The sequence below is a fragment of the Lepeophtheirus salmonis genome, chromosome 1 (genome assembly GCF_016086655.4).
Source record: "Lepeophtheirus salmonis chromosome 1, UVic_Lsal_1.4, whole genome shotgun sequence".
In the NCBI taxonomy this organism is placed as follows: Eukaryota; Metazoa; Arthropoda; class Copepoda; order Siphonostomatoida; family Caligidae; genus Lepeophtheirus; species Lepeophtheirus salmonis.
This window is the reverse complement of record NC_052131.2, coordinates 26,891,849-26,906,233: the sequence shown is the minus strand read 5'-3', so window position 1 is coordinate 26,906,233 and position 14,385 is coordinate 26,891,849. Positions and strand designations below refer to the sequence as shown.

Below are 14,385 nucleotides of genomic sequence, written 5' to 3'. Positions count from 1 at the left end.
ACGGATGCATCGGTCTGTCAGTCGTACGGTCTTTCCTATCGTTTTATTTTATTCACTCCTATCTAGGATTGGAAAATATAAGAAAGAATAAAATTTTAAAGTAAAATGATTGTACTAGTCTAACTTTAAACTCAAGGCATTTTGTCTTTTTGCAAGAATTATGATGAAACTTCAGCGACAGTTGCAGTTTCCAAAAAAGACAAGTCCTAAGACTGACAAATTTTATTTGGAAAAGACAGGTAGGACTGCAATCTTGTTAGTTTTGATATACCCATACAACACAGATTAAAATAAATGAAAAGGCGGCAATTTCAAATTTACATCAAGGTACAGCAGTTTGAACCCTTACGATTTATAAAAGAATAAAAAAATATTCTTAAATATATTGTAAGGTGCACTAACATATTATAATTATATCACCTTATGTAGGTTTTTTTATTATCAAAAAATAAAAGCACAGAGAGAGGGGTAGATTAAGATAAATATATCCTTATAACAATCTTATACATTTATGGGAAAATAAGTTAAGATATGATTATAATAAATAAGAAATTAACAAAGAAAATTATGTATATTGTTATAGTAAAGAAGCAGTATTACATAAAGAAATGGCAGAGTAATAATATGTAGTTAATTCAATAGGACAAATTGAAAAATGATTTTTTAAATATAAATCGACTTAATTAAGGAGTATATATCTAATAATAAGGGATTGCGTTTTTAATCATAGAGGAAAGCCAAAAATACGAAAAATAATGAATCGTTCTAACTCATTGGAAGAACTAATGATTAATATGAAATACTAGCATTAATAAATAGGTATTTGGGCATGAGATCCAATAAGAAATGCTATTTACAAAAAAAAAAAAAAAAAAAAAAAAAAAAAATACTCATTGCATCAAAAATTGGGGATGTTATTTAGTTTTTACTCTGTTCTGTTAGGGCTTTGCTGTTTGATTGATTTTCAAACATAACAAACAAACAAAAAATATGTATTATAAAATAATTATGTACTTTATATAGTAGATATCAGATATGGAGATACAATCATTATTGATTCAGCAACAATTTAAAAAAATAAGGATACATAATGTAGGATAATTATAATTAATTAATAATCAACTTATAGGCTAATGATTCCGTAGGTTTGAAGCGTTGAAAAAAGTATGTACAAGAACCAGAGGATGAGTAGAAAAGTGGCAGAAATATATTTACCTAAATTGGGTCCACCCAATTCTGCGTTTCCAAAGATCCCTAAGAATCTTCGTACAAGGAGGAGAAGAACAGCTAGCACGGCACAAATGGTGTATAGAGTCACACTTACAGATAGATCCCCTGCGGGGACATTGAATTGTCCATCCTAAAATGATAAAGGAGGGAAATCTGTTAACGATACAATTATATTTGGCCTCTTATAGGTGTATTACATAACAGGGGCTTCCTTATACTCTTAATATTCTTCATTTTTTTATTATGACAAATAACTTGTACATATTAAATGTTGTCTTCAATGAATAACAAAAATAAGAGAAATTTAGAAATAACAAGACAAGGAATTGCGTTTTGTAAAAATAAAAGTAGAGATTATATTATGTAAGACCGGAATAGTCAGTCAATTGAATGCTTGTTGTAATCTTAACAAGCAGATTTATGGGTTATGTTATATAATGTTGGTAGACTGGTTGGTAGGTTGCTTAATTCAAGTTTGATATGATATTTGATAGATAAACATTAATTTTTGTAGACGTCTTGATGAAGCACAACATAATGGAAATAATGTGTCCACAAAAACCTGACAGTTACATTCTTGTCTTTTGCATGCTACTTCTTCAAAATCATGGCAATAACAAAATATACACAAAGTAGATATGCCGAAGGAGTAACCTTCAGAGTGTGCAATGAGTATGTCATATACTTAGGTACATAAAAGTACTCATAATCACGATGATTCTTCGTCGTTCCATCCTCAAATTAAGTTATGATTACATCTAACGATGTCAATCAAGCCCTTCCTCAATACAACAATAAGATTGTTCCTTAATTCTGACAATTAGGAAACTAACGATATCAAGAAATGTACAAATTACATACCTGAGTTTTATGATAAATGGCTGCCATAAGCCAAGGAAGACCAAGACCCAAGAAGACATTAACGGAGTTACTTCCAGTTATATTTCCAATAGCGTTATCCGCATGTTTTTCTCCCACTGCTGCAGCTTTACTAGCAAAAGTGTCAGGCAAGGAAGTTCCAAGGGCGACAAAGGTAATAGCTGTGAATATTGAATATTTTTTAAATTGGAAATTAGGAACAATCTTTGCTCCTGTATATTAGTATGTGTGTTCATTACCTGTAATACTGGGTTTGAGGCCAACAAGACAACCGAAAATGGATGCCAAATCCCCAACAATAGCCGTTAAAATACCAATCATACCAAGGGATATGAAGAAACAAGGCCAACCTCCACCCACTCCAGGTGGAGGAACGAAAGCAAATATAATCTAATAACACACAAAACAAAGTTAAAAAACAAAACAATTTATTAGCACTTGATTTTAATTTACTTTGAATCCAAAAGTCATGAAATGCATGATATAGTCAATGAGAGTTGCACCCTCAATGTCTCCGCCATTGACGTTCATAGCATCCTTAAACTGTTGGGCCCAGGTCTCATTATGGACTCTCATTCCGTCCACATTGTAACTCGTCATAGTCATCATTTTGCTCATCATAGACGTAAAGTCTGAAAGGAATATAATCAGATATTTATAATTATAAATCTATTATTTTTTAAAAGTAAAGATGAGTTTTACCGTCATCATTTGTGATGGTAACAGCAGTTCGATTGATTTTCCCGATTTTAGCTCCACCAGTTGCCTCAAACAATTCAACTTCAAAATTTTCATCCTTTTCAAAATCCATATCGTTTACAATTGGAATGGCTATGGTTCGATGCGTCTAAATAAACATAGGACAAAATAAATTATATAGATTGAAAATCAAAATATGTAACTTCTATAATTCTTACCTCTCCATGATTAAACTCCAATTCTCCTTCGCCCCCTTTGAAATCCTTTCCATTGATTGCAGTCTTATCAATTGTCTTCCATTTAGCAGTAACCCTACCATCAGCACCATTTCTTCGAATAACAGAAATCTCGGCCTCAAGGCAACTCTCTTTGACGAGAATACCTCTTTTTTCAAAGGTGATGATTCCAGGTTCTATAAAGGATTGAATGTGCCTTAATTCACTTTTTTAAATGCTTTTCTCATTTCTTACCGTCATCATTAAGAATTGTAATCTCCATAATACTGCTCTTTCCTAACTTGACTCCATCAGCATCAGATCTGTAGAGTAAAGCTAACTTCACAAAGAATTCCTCATCCGGCTCCCATTGGTTATCATCAACAATCGTAATTCCAATCTAATAAGACAAATTATATATATATTTGTTTTAAAGAATAAAAAATCCTAGCAACATTTTAGATTTACCTCTTTCTGTGTCTCATAGGGCTCAAATGTCAGGATCTCATTCACTCCCACATAATCTTCTCCTTCATTAGCAGAGCCATCAATGGTTTCAATTCTGAAAATGGAAAATAATTAATAAAACAGAATTGCAGTAAGGATTTTTAAACTTTAAGGAGGACCATTCAAGGCTGTTACAACATAAAAGGTGAACATTTTGAAATCAAAGAAAATATGTCCACCTATGGTTCACAATATGAGTAACTCACCGAACTTTAATTGTGCTATCAAGTTTTCCATGACGTACAACTGTAACGTTATATGTTCCAATATTCTCCATAACGGAGGCAGACGCTGAAAGAAGTAAAATTGTTATTAATAATGAATAGAGTCTTTAATTTTATATATATAAGAAGGGCATTACATGCGTGGAACTCAACAATGGCTGTGTCCTCATCTTCATCTGGATAAGAGATGTTGGGTGCCTCCGGGTTTTCATTAATAGCATCGTATACCTGCTCACAAGAAAAGAAAAGATGAAAATATCATAAGTGAGTGAGTTATATAAATATATATTGACGAATCACCACCACAGGGAATTCCTTTTGCCTCTTAGAAGTTCATTAATTAATCTTGCACATTGTATTGTATTGAATTATACAAAAAGAAGCCCCATGTTATGATGATCTAGACACTACGTTAACCCGTAAGACCCAAAATGATATCTATGTCATGACGAAAACAAGTACATATATTATAAAATTTTTAACTAGGTATGGTTCCTCCCACTAAAGTAACTAAAAGAAAATTATTTCTATCAGGCAATTGAATGCTCTCATTAGCTATTAACTAAAAAAAAAAAACTATACCCAATACAAATAATGTATGTTAATAAAAAATTATAATTAATGGAATTAAATCTAATAATTAATAGATAAAGAATGAAAGAATATAAACAACAACAAGCATGCTCTTCACTCAAATGAAATCCACCATTTAACTCAAGCATATTTCCATTGAGTGAATATCTACATATACTAAATATTCATATGTACTAATACTAGTATTGTAATACGATCAAGTAGAATAAAGTCCCAATGTGGATTCTACATCATCCATAAATAATATCAAATATGACATGCAAATATATTATGGATGGAAAAGGAGATTTTGCAATGAAAAAATAATATGAATAAAATTAATTTATTATTAGTTATTTGATGAATTGGGACATAGGTGGGTATGGATTTATGTGTTGTGTACAAGTTGCAACCATCATCAAATGAAATTATGAGCAGGGCCGTCCGCACGAATACACATATTTATATATATACATGGTTTGGTTTTGGAATTTTTTTGAAAAAAATTCCAAACATCCCCAGATATTCAAAATAAAAAATCATTTTTTGGAAAAAAATTGGAAAAATTAAATTATAAGAAAAAAAAATAAAAAAATACATAGCTATTAACAGATTATTTTTTATATTTTTGGGGAAACACCTTGAATAATTATTATCATTATTATTATGTGATATTTGGGGGTGGGGGGGCTACAGCCCTTCCAGCCCACCCCTGCGGCCGTCCCTGCTATGAATAATTGAACATTCCTTTAGATCAGTTGCTAAAAAAACCTTCGTACACGAACTCCTTCTATGTGGTGTGTGAAGGTAAACCGTCACCAGACCTTTATATAAAGAAGGGCACTATAAATTTCCCTCGTTGAAACTACATTTTTTGTATTCTTACATTTTTTTAATGACATTTAAAAGTCGAAAATTTGAGATTATTAGTATTTTTTTCCCATGTTACTATTACAGCTCTCAGTAGTCGCCACACGTCTAGAAGAGGCACATTTAAAAATCAACGATTGTTAAGCCCAACAAATTTAAAAATGTGGTCAATAATTCTGAAGTTGAGTATAGTAATGTTTCTACTTCATTTGGGGCACAAGAATGGGCCCTTTAACACCCCTCTAGTTACAACACTGCGTCGAAAAGTTGTTTTTGTCAAAAATTGTCAAATTTCAAAAGTTTTCAATAATTGTGGGTCTAAGAGAGATCTTGATATTAAGTACGTAATCTAAAGAGTTTCAGAGCCACTACCTTAGATGATTGATATATTCATTGTTTAATTTGTAATGGATCATTCCTTAGTATATAATAAGAAAGTAATCTTAATAGAGCAAAATGATATTATAGCATCAGCGTATGGGTAGTTAATAACAGTCCCGTAATCAGATGTATATCCAAGGAGGAGCACTCCAAATTCTTAGAGAGTCCATGACCGTGACAAGTATGTTTCTTTCTGGGTTGACTTGCTTGAGACTCTTGTATATATAATTTTGTTTAACATTTATTTTATTAATAGTTAGAGGTCTGGAGAGGACACATCATATAAGAATAAACAATTGTTAAGCACTATAATTTTGATATAATTTATGTCCCAGTAGTTACAACACAGGTTGTTAATTTAAGTGACTTAATATTGAACTTAATTAAATAGGCATTATTTCACGTAGAAGCAGTACGATTTCCTTATATCAATTATACAACTTGTACACACAACATATATGCAATACATTTATGGGCACATTTATTTTGCATGCAAATCGTCTCATAAAGGATATACATAATATTTGAGTGAGCTTTGTTTGTAATTTTTACCTCTTTGTAAGCTCCTTCAGATTCCTGATTGAAAGAATATTAATAAAAAATAATAATAAAATGACTTTTTTTAAATAAGTAAGTGGCAAACCCCTTAATGCCACATTTCTTTCTGTGAGAGGATGAATGATTATAAATGACGATGGGAGTGAAATATTATGGTAATAAAATAATAATGATAATTAATCAGATTTACTCAAATTACACAAGTCAACAATACTCATTACTTAATCAGATTATTTTCTTAATGTAGGTACATGGCAGACCTTATGCCACTCTGGTTGTTTCAACACAAGGCCTCACACTTGATTAAAGAAGAAAATTTATCATTAATCAAAAAAAGGTTATTTTAGTCAAATGAGTAAGTTTTTTCTAGAAAAATGCCATTTTAAAAAGGAAAAGAATATTAATTTTGTAAAAAACATTCAATTAAATATGGACATAATTTATTTATTTAAAAAAAAACCACCTCAAGAAGCCTTATCATTTGCTTAAAAAAATCATTCCATAGATAAAAATTAAACAATCTTTCCTTAAAAATACGTACTTAAAAAAAAGGATATTTTATGAAATTAAAAAAAAAATCAAAATTTTATATGTGAGATATAAGCAATCACTTTCATATTGGCCTCAAAATAGTTTAGGCCAACTCATGATGGTACTTTTCATGCTGACTCCAAATCTGTTTTATTATTTTTTTAAATCCTTCATTTTTAAGATATCTATCTGACTTAGACATAATCTTCATCTTGAAAGAAGGATAAAAAGTAATATTTATACGAGGATACATGTTTGACAAATCTAAAACTGTATTTTGCATTCCTATTTCTTGTTAAAAACTCAAAAAAAAAATTGATGAGAGAAACGTCTTCAAATGAACTTTTTTCATGATGTTTGAGAGCATAAAAATATTTTAACCCAATAATAATTTTGTATGTATAGTAGGTTGCGTGCTATAAGTGATACAACTTCCGCAAATTTAATATTAGTATTATACAGTCATAGATTTAGAGTAAAAAGTACATCAAGAAAAGTTCGTTATGGCCTATAGGTAGTGTTGGATCCGTCTAAAAAGACTGCAGTCCTATCCATCCGGTCCTCATAAAATTTTCCAGTCTTAGACCTGGTCCTTATTGGTCTTTTGCTGAAACTACAACAGCTTGAATGTCTGAAGTTAGATTATAATTTATAACTTCTTTCAAAGAGACAAGATAACTGTAGGACATGTGTGACTAGAACGTATTATTATACGTTCTAGCTATCATTATTTTCTTAGTTCTTATATTCTTCAATCCTAACTATGTGTCAAGAAAATAAAAAGATAGCTAGGACCGTAAGACTGAAAGACCGATGTATCAGTCCTTAGTACCGTTGAATTGTAAAAAAGATCGGCCTCTATAAAAATAAAGACTGAATGGCGGTGAAAAAAGACAAATAAGTCCTGAGACATATCCAACACTACCAATGGGGTATGTTCAAAACTATAAAAACAAGTAGGGAAACAACCCTGTTAGCTTGAGGAGATTTCGTTAACAACATGAAAATTTTTACTGCTACAAGATGTCAACTAAAGATAATGTAGTAGATGCTACTTTATCTCCTTGTGACGTATGCTATATTTTTCTTAACCTTAGCAGAATTAACCTTGAAAAGATTCAAGTAATATGGTTTTTCATGTAGTTAGTTTAAAAGCAATATTCATAACACTCTCAATGCCTCTAGCGGCTAAAAGTTGACACATAGTCAAGTATATTTAGCCAAATATTGATCTACACTTTGCTTTCCGATATGATGAATAAACGGTCTAATTTTTAAACCTGTGTTATAAATATGTAATTGTGATTAATTATATATTATTATAAAGAGGTTGCGTGAGAGAATAGTAAAACAGTTACGAAATGAAAGGGATTATTTATACATTAAATAAATATACTAGTGTCATTATTAGACAAATCTGTTTAAGCTTATTTGATCATTATTACATATTTTTTAAGGAGCTTATTTCTTCTTATTAAATAATGATGAATGGCTATAAGTTTGAAGAAGAGGAGTAGTACTTTACAAATATTATTTAAGTGAGTAAGGTATATATTTAGGTAGAGAGGAGAATGGAAGAAATGTAATAAACGATAAAGAAACATATTTATATAGGTAAATAGATTTGAAAGGGACATGTCATGATGAGGATATATAATGATTACTCACGCTTTTATAATTTAATACACCATTTCGAGATTTGTTTGCCAACTTATATGTAGGAGCAAAAATATAAAAAGATAAGAGCAAAAAAATTAGAGACTGATTCATGGGGGAAAAAAACAAAAAAAAAATGGGTATGTTAGGGACTAATGTTAACTATTTGATTAAAAACTATCCACCGAGGGAAAAAAAGAGATATGACAGAAGAAGCAAATCTACAAGAAAGCCTCATCATTGTACAAATAAACAATTAATTTGTGGATTGAAATTCAAATTGTAAGAACTAAGTACATTATAAAACAAATTGAAACATGGAGTTTCAATTGGGAGATGGGGGGAGATAATGAGACATCAGCTTTTAGCAAAGGCCTTATACCACTGTTCTCATACTGTGTATATCACCCGTATTTTGGTCTTTGCCCTGAACAATCCCAACAATTATTAAATGATAATTATGTGGTTGAGACGAATCAACTAACGACTATCCAACTGATTTTGAGCCTTTCTTTTTGTAGGAAAGGTGGTGCGATACTATTAAAGTAAGGGCGCGTTAAATATGGAGCTATAAAATAGTTAATATCATAGAGTGATGATGTGAAGAAGTAGTTGACACCGTCAAAAAAAAAAAATAGTTGACCAAAATATTGGAATTGCAACATTTGGGTATGTTAAAAACATAGAAGTCACTTCAAATATTTGTATTTTTTTAAAGGTTTCTTTTAATAATAATAATGTAAAAGGATTATTGATAGATTGAAAGACTTAATTATTGTTCTTAAAAGCGATATTTCTTACATCGGTTATACTAATACTATAAAATTGTAGGAGTTTATAAAATACTATGTTTTCGATTGTTTTGGTGAAATATATTTTTCTCTCGACTGCAGTCACGACGTCAAAGAATTTGAATTGCTATTGCTCAGAATCATCACTCTATGTGTTTTATATCTATGATTAAATCCATGATAATATTAACCAACACACTATAATTGTTGGGTCAGTCTAAAAAAAACTTTTCAAGGAGTGCAGTACTATTGGCACAGTCCTAATAAAATATCTCATTCCTAGGATTGGTCCTTATTGTTATTTTATGGACACTACAACAGCTGTAATGACGTAGTTACTAACAATGCTTTTTCAACTCTTCAACATAATCTCTTTCAAAGAGACAAGATACTTGAAGTTTAAATTTGGATGTTTGAGTCTAGTACGTACCATACTTGAAGTATTATACATTCTAGCTATCATTCATTGGTTTCTCTTTTTATATCCTTCAATCCTAGCTAGGAATGAATACATAAAAAGAAGGCTAGCACTGAAGGATTGAATAATCGTACCTTAGGACCGTTAAATGGTAAAAAAAGATCAGACCGATAAAAAGACTGAAAAAATTATCAGAGCTGCAGACTTCCAATTTATTATCTTCTAACAGTCATGCCTTCTTTTTTCAAAATGAAGAGCTTCTATGAGTTGAATCTTTTTGTCTGTAAGTGTGAAATTGTCACAAAAAATTTAAAAATATATATTTTGGAACCATATTGTCTCTTATTTTCCAAGATATTTTGCAACCACATAAATAAGATAAATTTATGTTTACTGAACCTATTCCTTTCGAAAAGGATAATTGTAGACTTTTATGGAAACACAATATACAGAGTTATTAAAATATATGTATATTGTTTGATATGAATTCAACTCCACTTTTCATCCAAAACATTCTGAAATGAAATAGTCATGCCCAGAGGCGTCCAAAGGTGTAGGCTGGATCTGTAGCCCCCCCTCCCCCAATTAAGGATTTTTTGCCATTTTTTTTAATTAAAAAAACCAAGGCTCCCCCTCAAATATCATCCTGCGGACGCCCCTGATACACCATAATAATTAGCCCCATTTATGCCTCAATTTTATTTTAAAATGTAGTTGTTACTTTTATGACGACTTTCAAACCAAAAATTGTTATTTATATATTGATGAGTTAATAAGTTTAAAAAATGTGATCCCATGGATTGTTTTGATGTGATACCTGCAGTTTCCCTTCCTGGCTGCTGAGTGGTGCCAACAGTCCAGCAAGACCCTATTTGAATGTTATAAGATTCATTTTTGAAGATTTGATTAATATGTTGTTGTTTTTATAAATAAATATTTGTGTCACGAATGTATGTATAATAACTACAGTAACGTATGTACGGAATGGATCTTGAATGATTCAAAGAGATTCAATCGAGTTAGACTCCAAGTTCATATAATTAAATATAGATAAAGTGTGTCTGTGCAATAATAATATGAAGTACAAAGTTATGATTAGATATCTGAAAAAGATCGAAATCCTGGCAAGGGTAAATAAAATAAAAAATACATACAGGGGCGTCCGCAGGGGGCGGGCTATAAAGGATGTAACCCCCCGCCCCCACAAACACGCAGAAATTAAGAAATTTTTGATTTTAATAGAAAATTTAAGATTTGAAGTTTCTTTTTTTCAAAAAGATGAATACTTCAATTTTTTTCCCCACGATTTTTTCTGAGAATAGTTATTTAAAATTTAATTTCTCATTTTTTTTAGAAGACTGTGGATTTTTGAAGTTTTTTTTCCAAAATTTTGATTTTTTGTGAAGAGTTGTGGATTTTTGAAGTTTTTTTCCAAAAATTTAATTTTTTGTGAAGAGTTGTGGATTTTTGAAGTTTTTTTGCAAAAAAAAAAAAAATTTGAGAATAGCTGTAGATTCCTATTACCGGTCCAATCAGTCCTTAAGACAGTCGAACAGATTTAAAAAAGAAGAGATACAGTTGAGTTACCGGTACTGTACCGTACCTATACTGAACTGCAGTCTTCAGGCCGAAATAATGATCGAGACAACACTATTGGTGACTCCAAGATACTTACTAATTACTCTTATTAATTATTTCGAAAATTCAAACGTATTAGTAGACAATGAACACTTAATTTATGGCAATGGTTCCGTAACTGTGGTCAAAATGTCTTTAAATAGTTGGAGATATGGATACTTTATTATTTTCTCAAGTGTTAAACACTGGCCAATACTGATCACAAACAGCGAATACGTCACCTCTCAAAATTTCCATATTTTTCATGATATTCTCCAAGACAGGGGTTCCCAACCCGTGTTACTCAAAGCCCTTGTCTCCACGCTGTATCGACAGGGACTCTTCCAGAGATTACACAACAGGGATATGATCACCGGGAAGGGCCAGTCCCAACCCTAATGTTTCCAGTAATAGTTGGACATATTTCAAACACTCAATAGCAAAATGAGGCCATCCAATAACACAGCCACTGTTATTGTTTATATTGTTAAAAAATACTATAGGGCATTACAGTGATGAAAAAGTTGGGAATCCCTGCTCCAAGCAGAAGTGGTTTAAAACTCCCACCTGGATTTCGACCTTTTTCACATATCTAATAAAGAGTGACCAATGCAGCAGCAATGACGTATCTTTTTTCCATTGCTCAATTCCCGGTCAAAAAGAAAAGAGTGCATTATTATGAAGTGAGGACAGTTCCCGTAGAGAAACTGTCTAAAGGACGGATTAATAAGACGGGTAAGTACATAAGTAGTATTGATTAATAATTAAAAATATAAATGTTATGGATATAAAAAGAAATGTGTGAAAGCAGATTGAAATAATACCCCTGGAGACACCTTAGTTTCCTTCCCAAAACAATTTAAACAATTTTGGCTTCTTTCAACTCCGATTTTGTTCACATACTGTCTTTGAGGCAAGGAAGATAAAGAAAAATAAAGGTAAATAGAAATATAATTCGGAACAAGCCACGTTGAATCAATCACATTAACACTAATCTATTAAGAGAGAGAGAGAGAGAGGACACAAACATATAAAGAGACAACGCTTCAAACGGATCCAAAAGAACGATTCCACTCTGGAGTTCATTTTATGGAGTGTGGCAGGTATGTTTAGTTATGTGTAAATGTAATTAGGTAGAGAGAAAGAGTTAGTAGGCATTTTTTGTATATAAGTATGTAAATGGGACACACAAACACACAGGCAAAAGAACAAAAAAAAACACCTTAGAAATGCCAATAGGTCATTTAGCAATTGATTAGAACAAATAAATATTATACTTAAATGTACATTCAACATTGGGGTCAGACTCTTTTTAATCTTTCCGCTTGAACATGATTAAACATGATTTTAAAAGGTAAAAAATGGATCGTGTATGAGAGAAGTGACTCCATTCCACATTACCTCTTTTAGTTTTTCATTCATGCGGAGGGAAGGCTGGGTTTTCCGTCCTCCTGTCATGTTCCGGACGGCTCCAATTCGATACCACATGCGTGAGTGTGGAGTTGAGTCCACAATTCTGGAAACAGTAAAAAAAAAAGAGGAATGAACAACATATTCCAAATGAATTCAATGCAATAAAATATATGCGTCTACATTAGGACTAGGTCCATAAATGGTTAAGTCGATTAAAGTACCAATTTAAATTAATCAGTATTTTTGTGTCAGTCCTTACTTGTTGGGTACATTCCATACAGTCTTAGGACCGGTCCTTAACTATCGGTTCATGGAATTTTTCCTAAAAATGTAGATGGTTTTTTAGGTCAAATAAGATATGACATTAAGCATAACACATATCTTGCAAAAAATGGTTATAGGTCATTTTGTCGATAACATTTTCGCCGTCGGAAATTTTGCCACATACATTTTTACCTCTTGCAATTTTGCCTTAAAGAGTTTTTGCCGATTGACATATTTACCCCATTATTATGTTTTTATATTATAGACTCGAACTTTACTAATGTATCTAGATCAGATTAATTATAGAGCTATGAGAAGGAGAAAAGGAAAATATTGACTTATGATTTATGAATTATAAATTCAGTCCTGTTTATCTTTGGTTTTGAAGAGTATAAATTTAGTTGATCTTTCATTATTTTGGGATTTCAAGTATTATCCCAAAAATAAAAAGTCCCTAAAAATAACACATATAGAATATTATATTCTTACAATTGTACAAAGCTCCTACTATTATGAGTTAACCAACAGGAATTTATCATCAGAAATGATGTTTTTACCTACAACAGGTTGTTGCATGATTAGAGTTTGTCCTCCTGCAGATAGTATTAGAACCAAAAAATATAGAAAATTAGAACTCAGTGGTGTTTTTTGTTTTTTTTGTTTTTTAATGTTCCTTTAATTGGTCAGAAGGAGTTGCACTGATTAAGTTTAAGTAAAAGTTATATTCCTAGTATTACAATTACACCATCTGACCTAGGAATCTTCTTTAAAGTCCATATACAAACTACATAAAGTATATTTCCTTCTCTAGAAACGACCAGGACACGAACCTACGCATACTGAGTTCCAAAAAATAAATTCTCCCGATTGCATTGTCCGTTGAGCTACATCATTCCATTTTTCTTCTTCCTCAGCTATATAATTACTTTGATCGAGATACAACAGTAAAGTTTGAGTAGAAAATATAAAGATATACAAAGGCGGCAAGTAAGTCATACAACAAAATCTCATCGAGGCAAAATTAGCAGCGGCAAAAATATTCGCAGCAAAATTTGTGGCCATGGGAAAAAATATTCATATATTCATTATAATACAATATTATTCGAACATATTAAATTTTTACTAAATCAAATATTTTATTCTATTATGTGAAGGAATAATTTTTTTTTAAAAATATTCTGAATGACTTTAAGAATCGGTTATAACTTCTTTAAGGACCGACAAGTGGGACTGGACTCGACAAACATTACAGTAATAATCAGATAACGTTAGCAATTATAAATATTTAATTTCCTAATAAAAAATTCAACTTTATAAAATATTGATCGAGTTAAACAATTGGTTTTACTTCTCCAAAAGAATGAGATTAATAACTATTTTCAAGTATAAAGTAAGAGTACATTGAAAAATTGTGTTTCATGGACAACTACTTCGGAATATGACTAAATTAGATTGAAACGCCAAATGTGACCAAAGCCGGCATTTCTTTAAGTTATTTTATCCTTAATTAATGTTTTAGACTATGTTTGTTTTTTTAACTATAGATTTTTGAATTTTTT

The 14,385-nt window shown here is 31.1% G+C and overlaps 1 protein-coding gene across 10 annotated transcripts in view; it reads right to left on the bottom strand.

Annotated features, from left to right (window-relative positions):
• Nucleotides 1-309: 309 nt before the first annotated feature.
• The window catches only part of LOC121121725 (sodium/calcium exchanger 2), a 55,784-nt gene continuing 41,708 nt past the window's right edge, over nucleotides 310-14,385 (bottom strand). For 2 of the 10 annotated variants that reach the window (XM_040716699.2, XM_040716706.2), the window contains exons 3-15: nucleotides 12,551-12,665; nucleotides 8,336-8,377; nucleotides 6,131-6,154; nucleotides 3,892-3,982; nucleotides 3,737-3,821; nucleotides 3,492-3,585; nucleotides 3,279-3,423; nucleotides 3,027-3,220; nucleotides 2,812-2,956; nucleotides 2,563-2,741; nucleotides 2,349-2,499; nucleotides 2,092-2,270; nucleotides 310-1,360 (exon numbers count right to left, since the gene is read on the bottom strand). In XM_040716699.2, the coding sequence (XP_040572633.1) occupies nucleotides 1,124-1,360; nucleotides 2,092-2,270; nucleotides 2,349-2,499; nucleotides 2,563-2,741; nucleotides 2,812-2,956; nucleotides 3,027-3,220; nucleotides 3,279-3,423; nucleotides 3,492-3,585; nucleotides 3,737-3,821; nucleotides 3,892-3,982; nucleotides 6,131-6,154; nucleotides 8,336-8,377; nucleotides 12,551-12,665 (1,681 nt within the window). In that variant the 3' untranslated portion in view covers nucleotides 310-1,123. Of the gene's footprint in view, nucleotides 1,361-2,091; nucleotides 2,271-2,348; nucleotides 2,500-2,562; nucleotides 2,742-2,811; nucleotides 2,957-3,026; nucleotides 3,221-3,278; nucleotides 3,424-3,491; nucleotides 3,586-3,736; nucleotides 3,822-3,891; nucleotides 3,983-6,130; nucleotides 6,155-8,335; nucleotides 8,378-10,349; nucleotides 10,401-12,550; nucleotides 12,666-14,385 lie in introns of all 10 variants that reach the window. The other 8 variants (XM_071890325.1, XM_071890326.1, XM_040716712.2 and 5 more) reach the window with 4 other exon arrangements.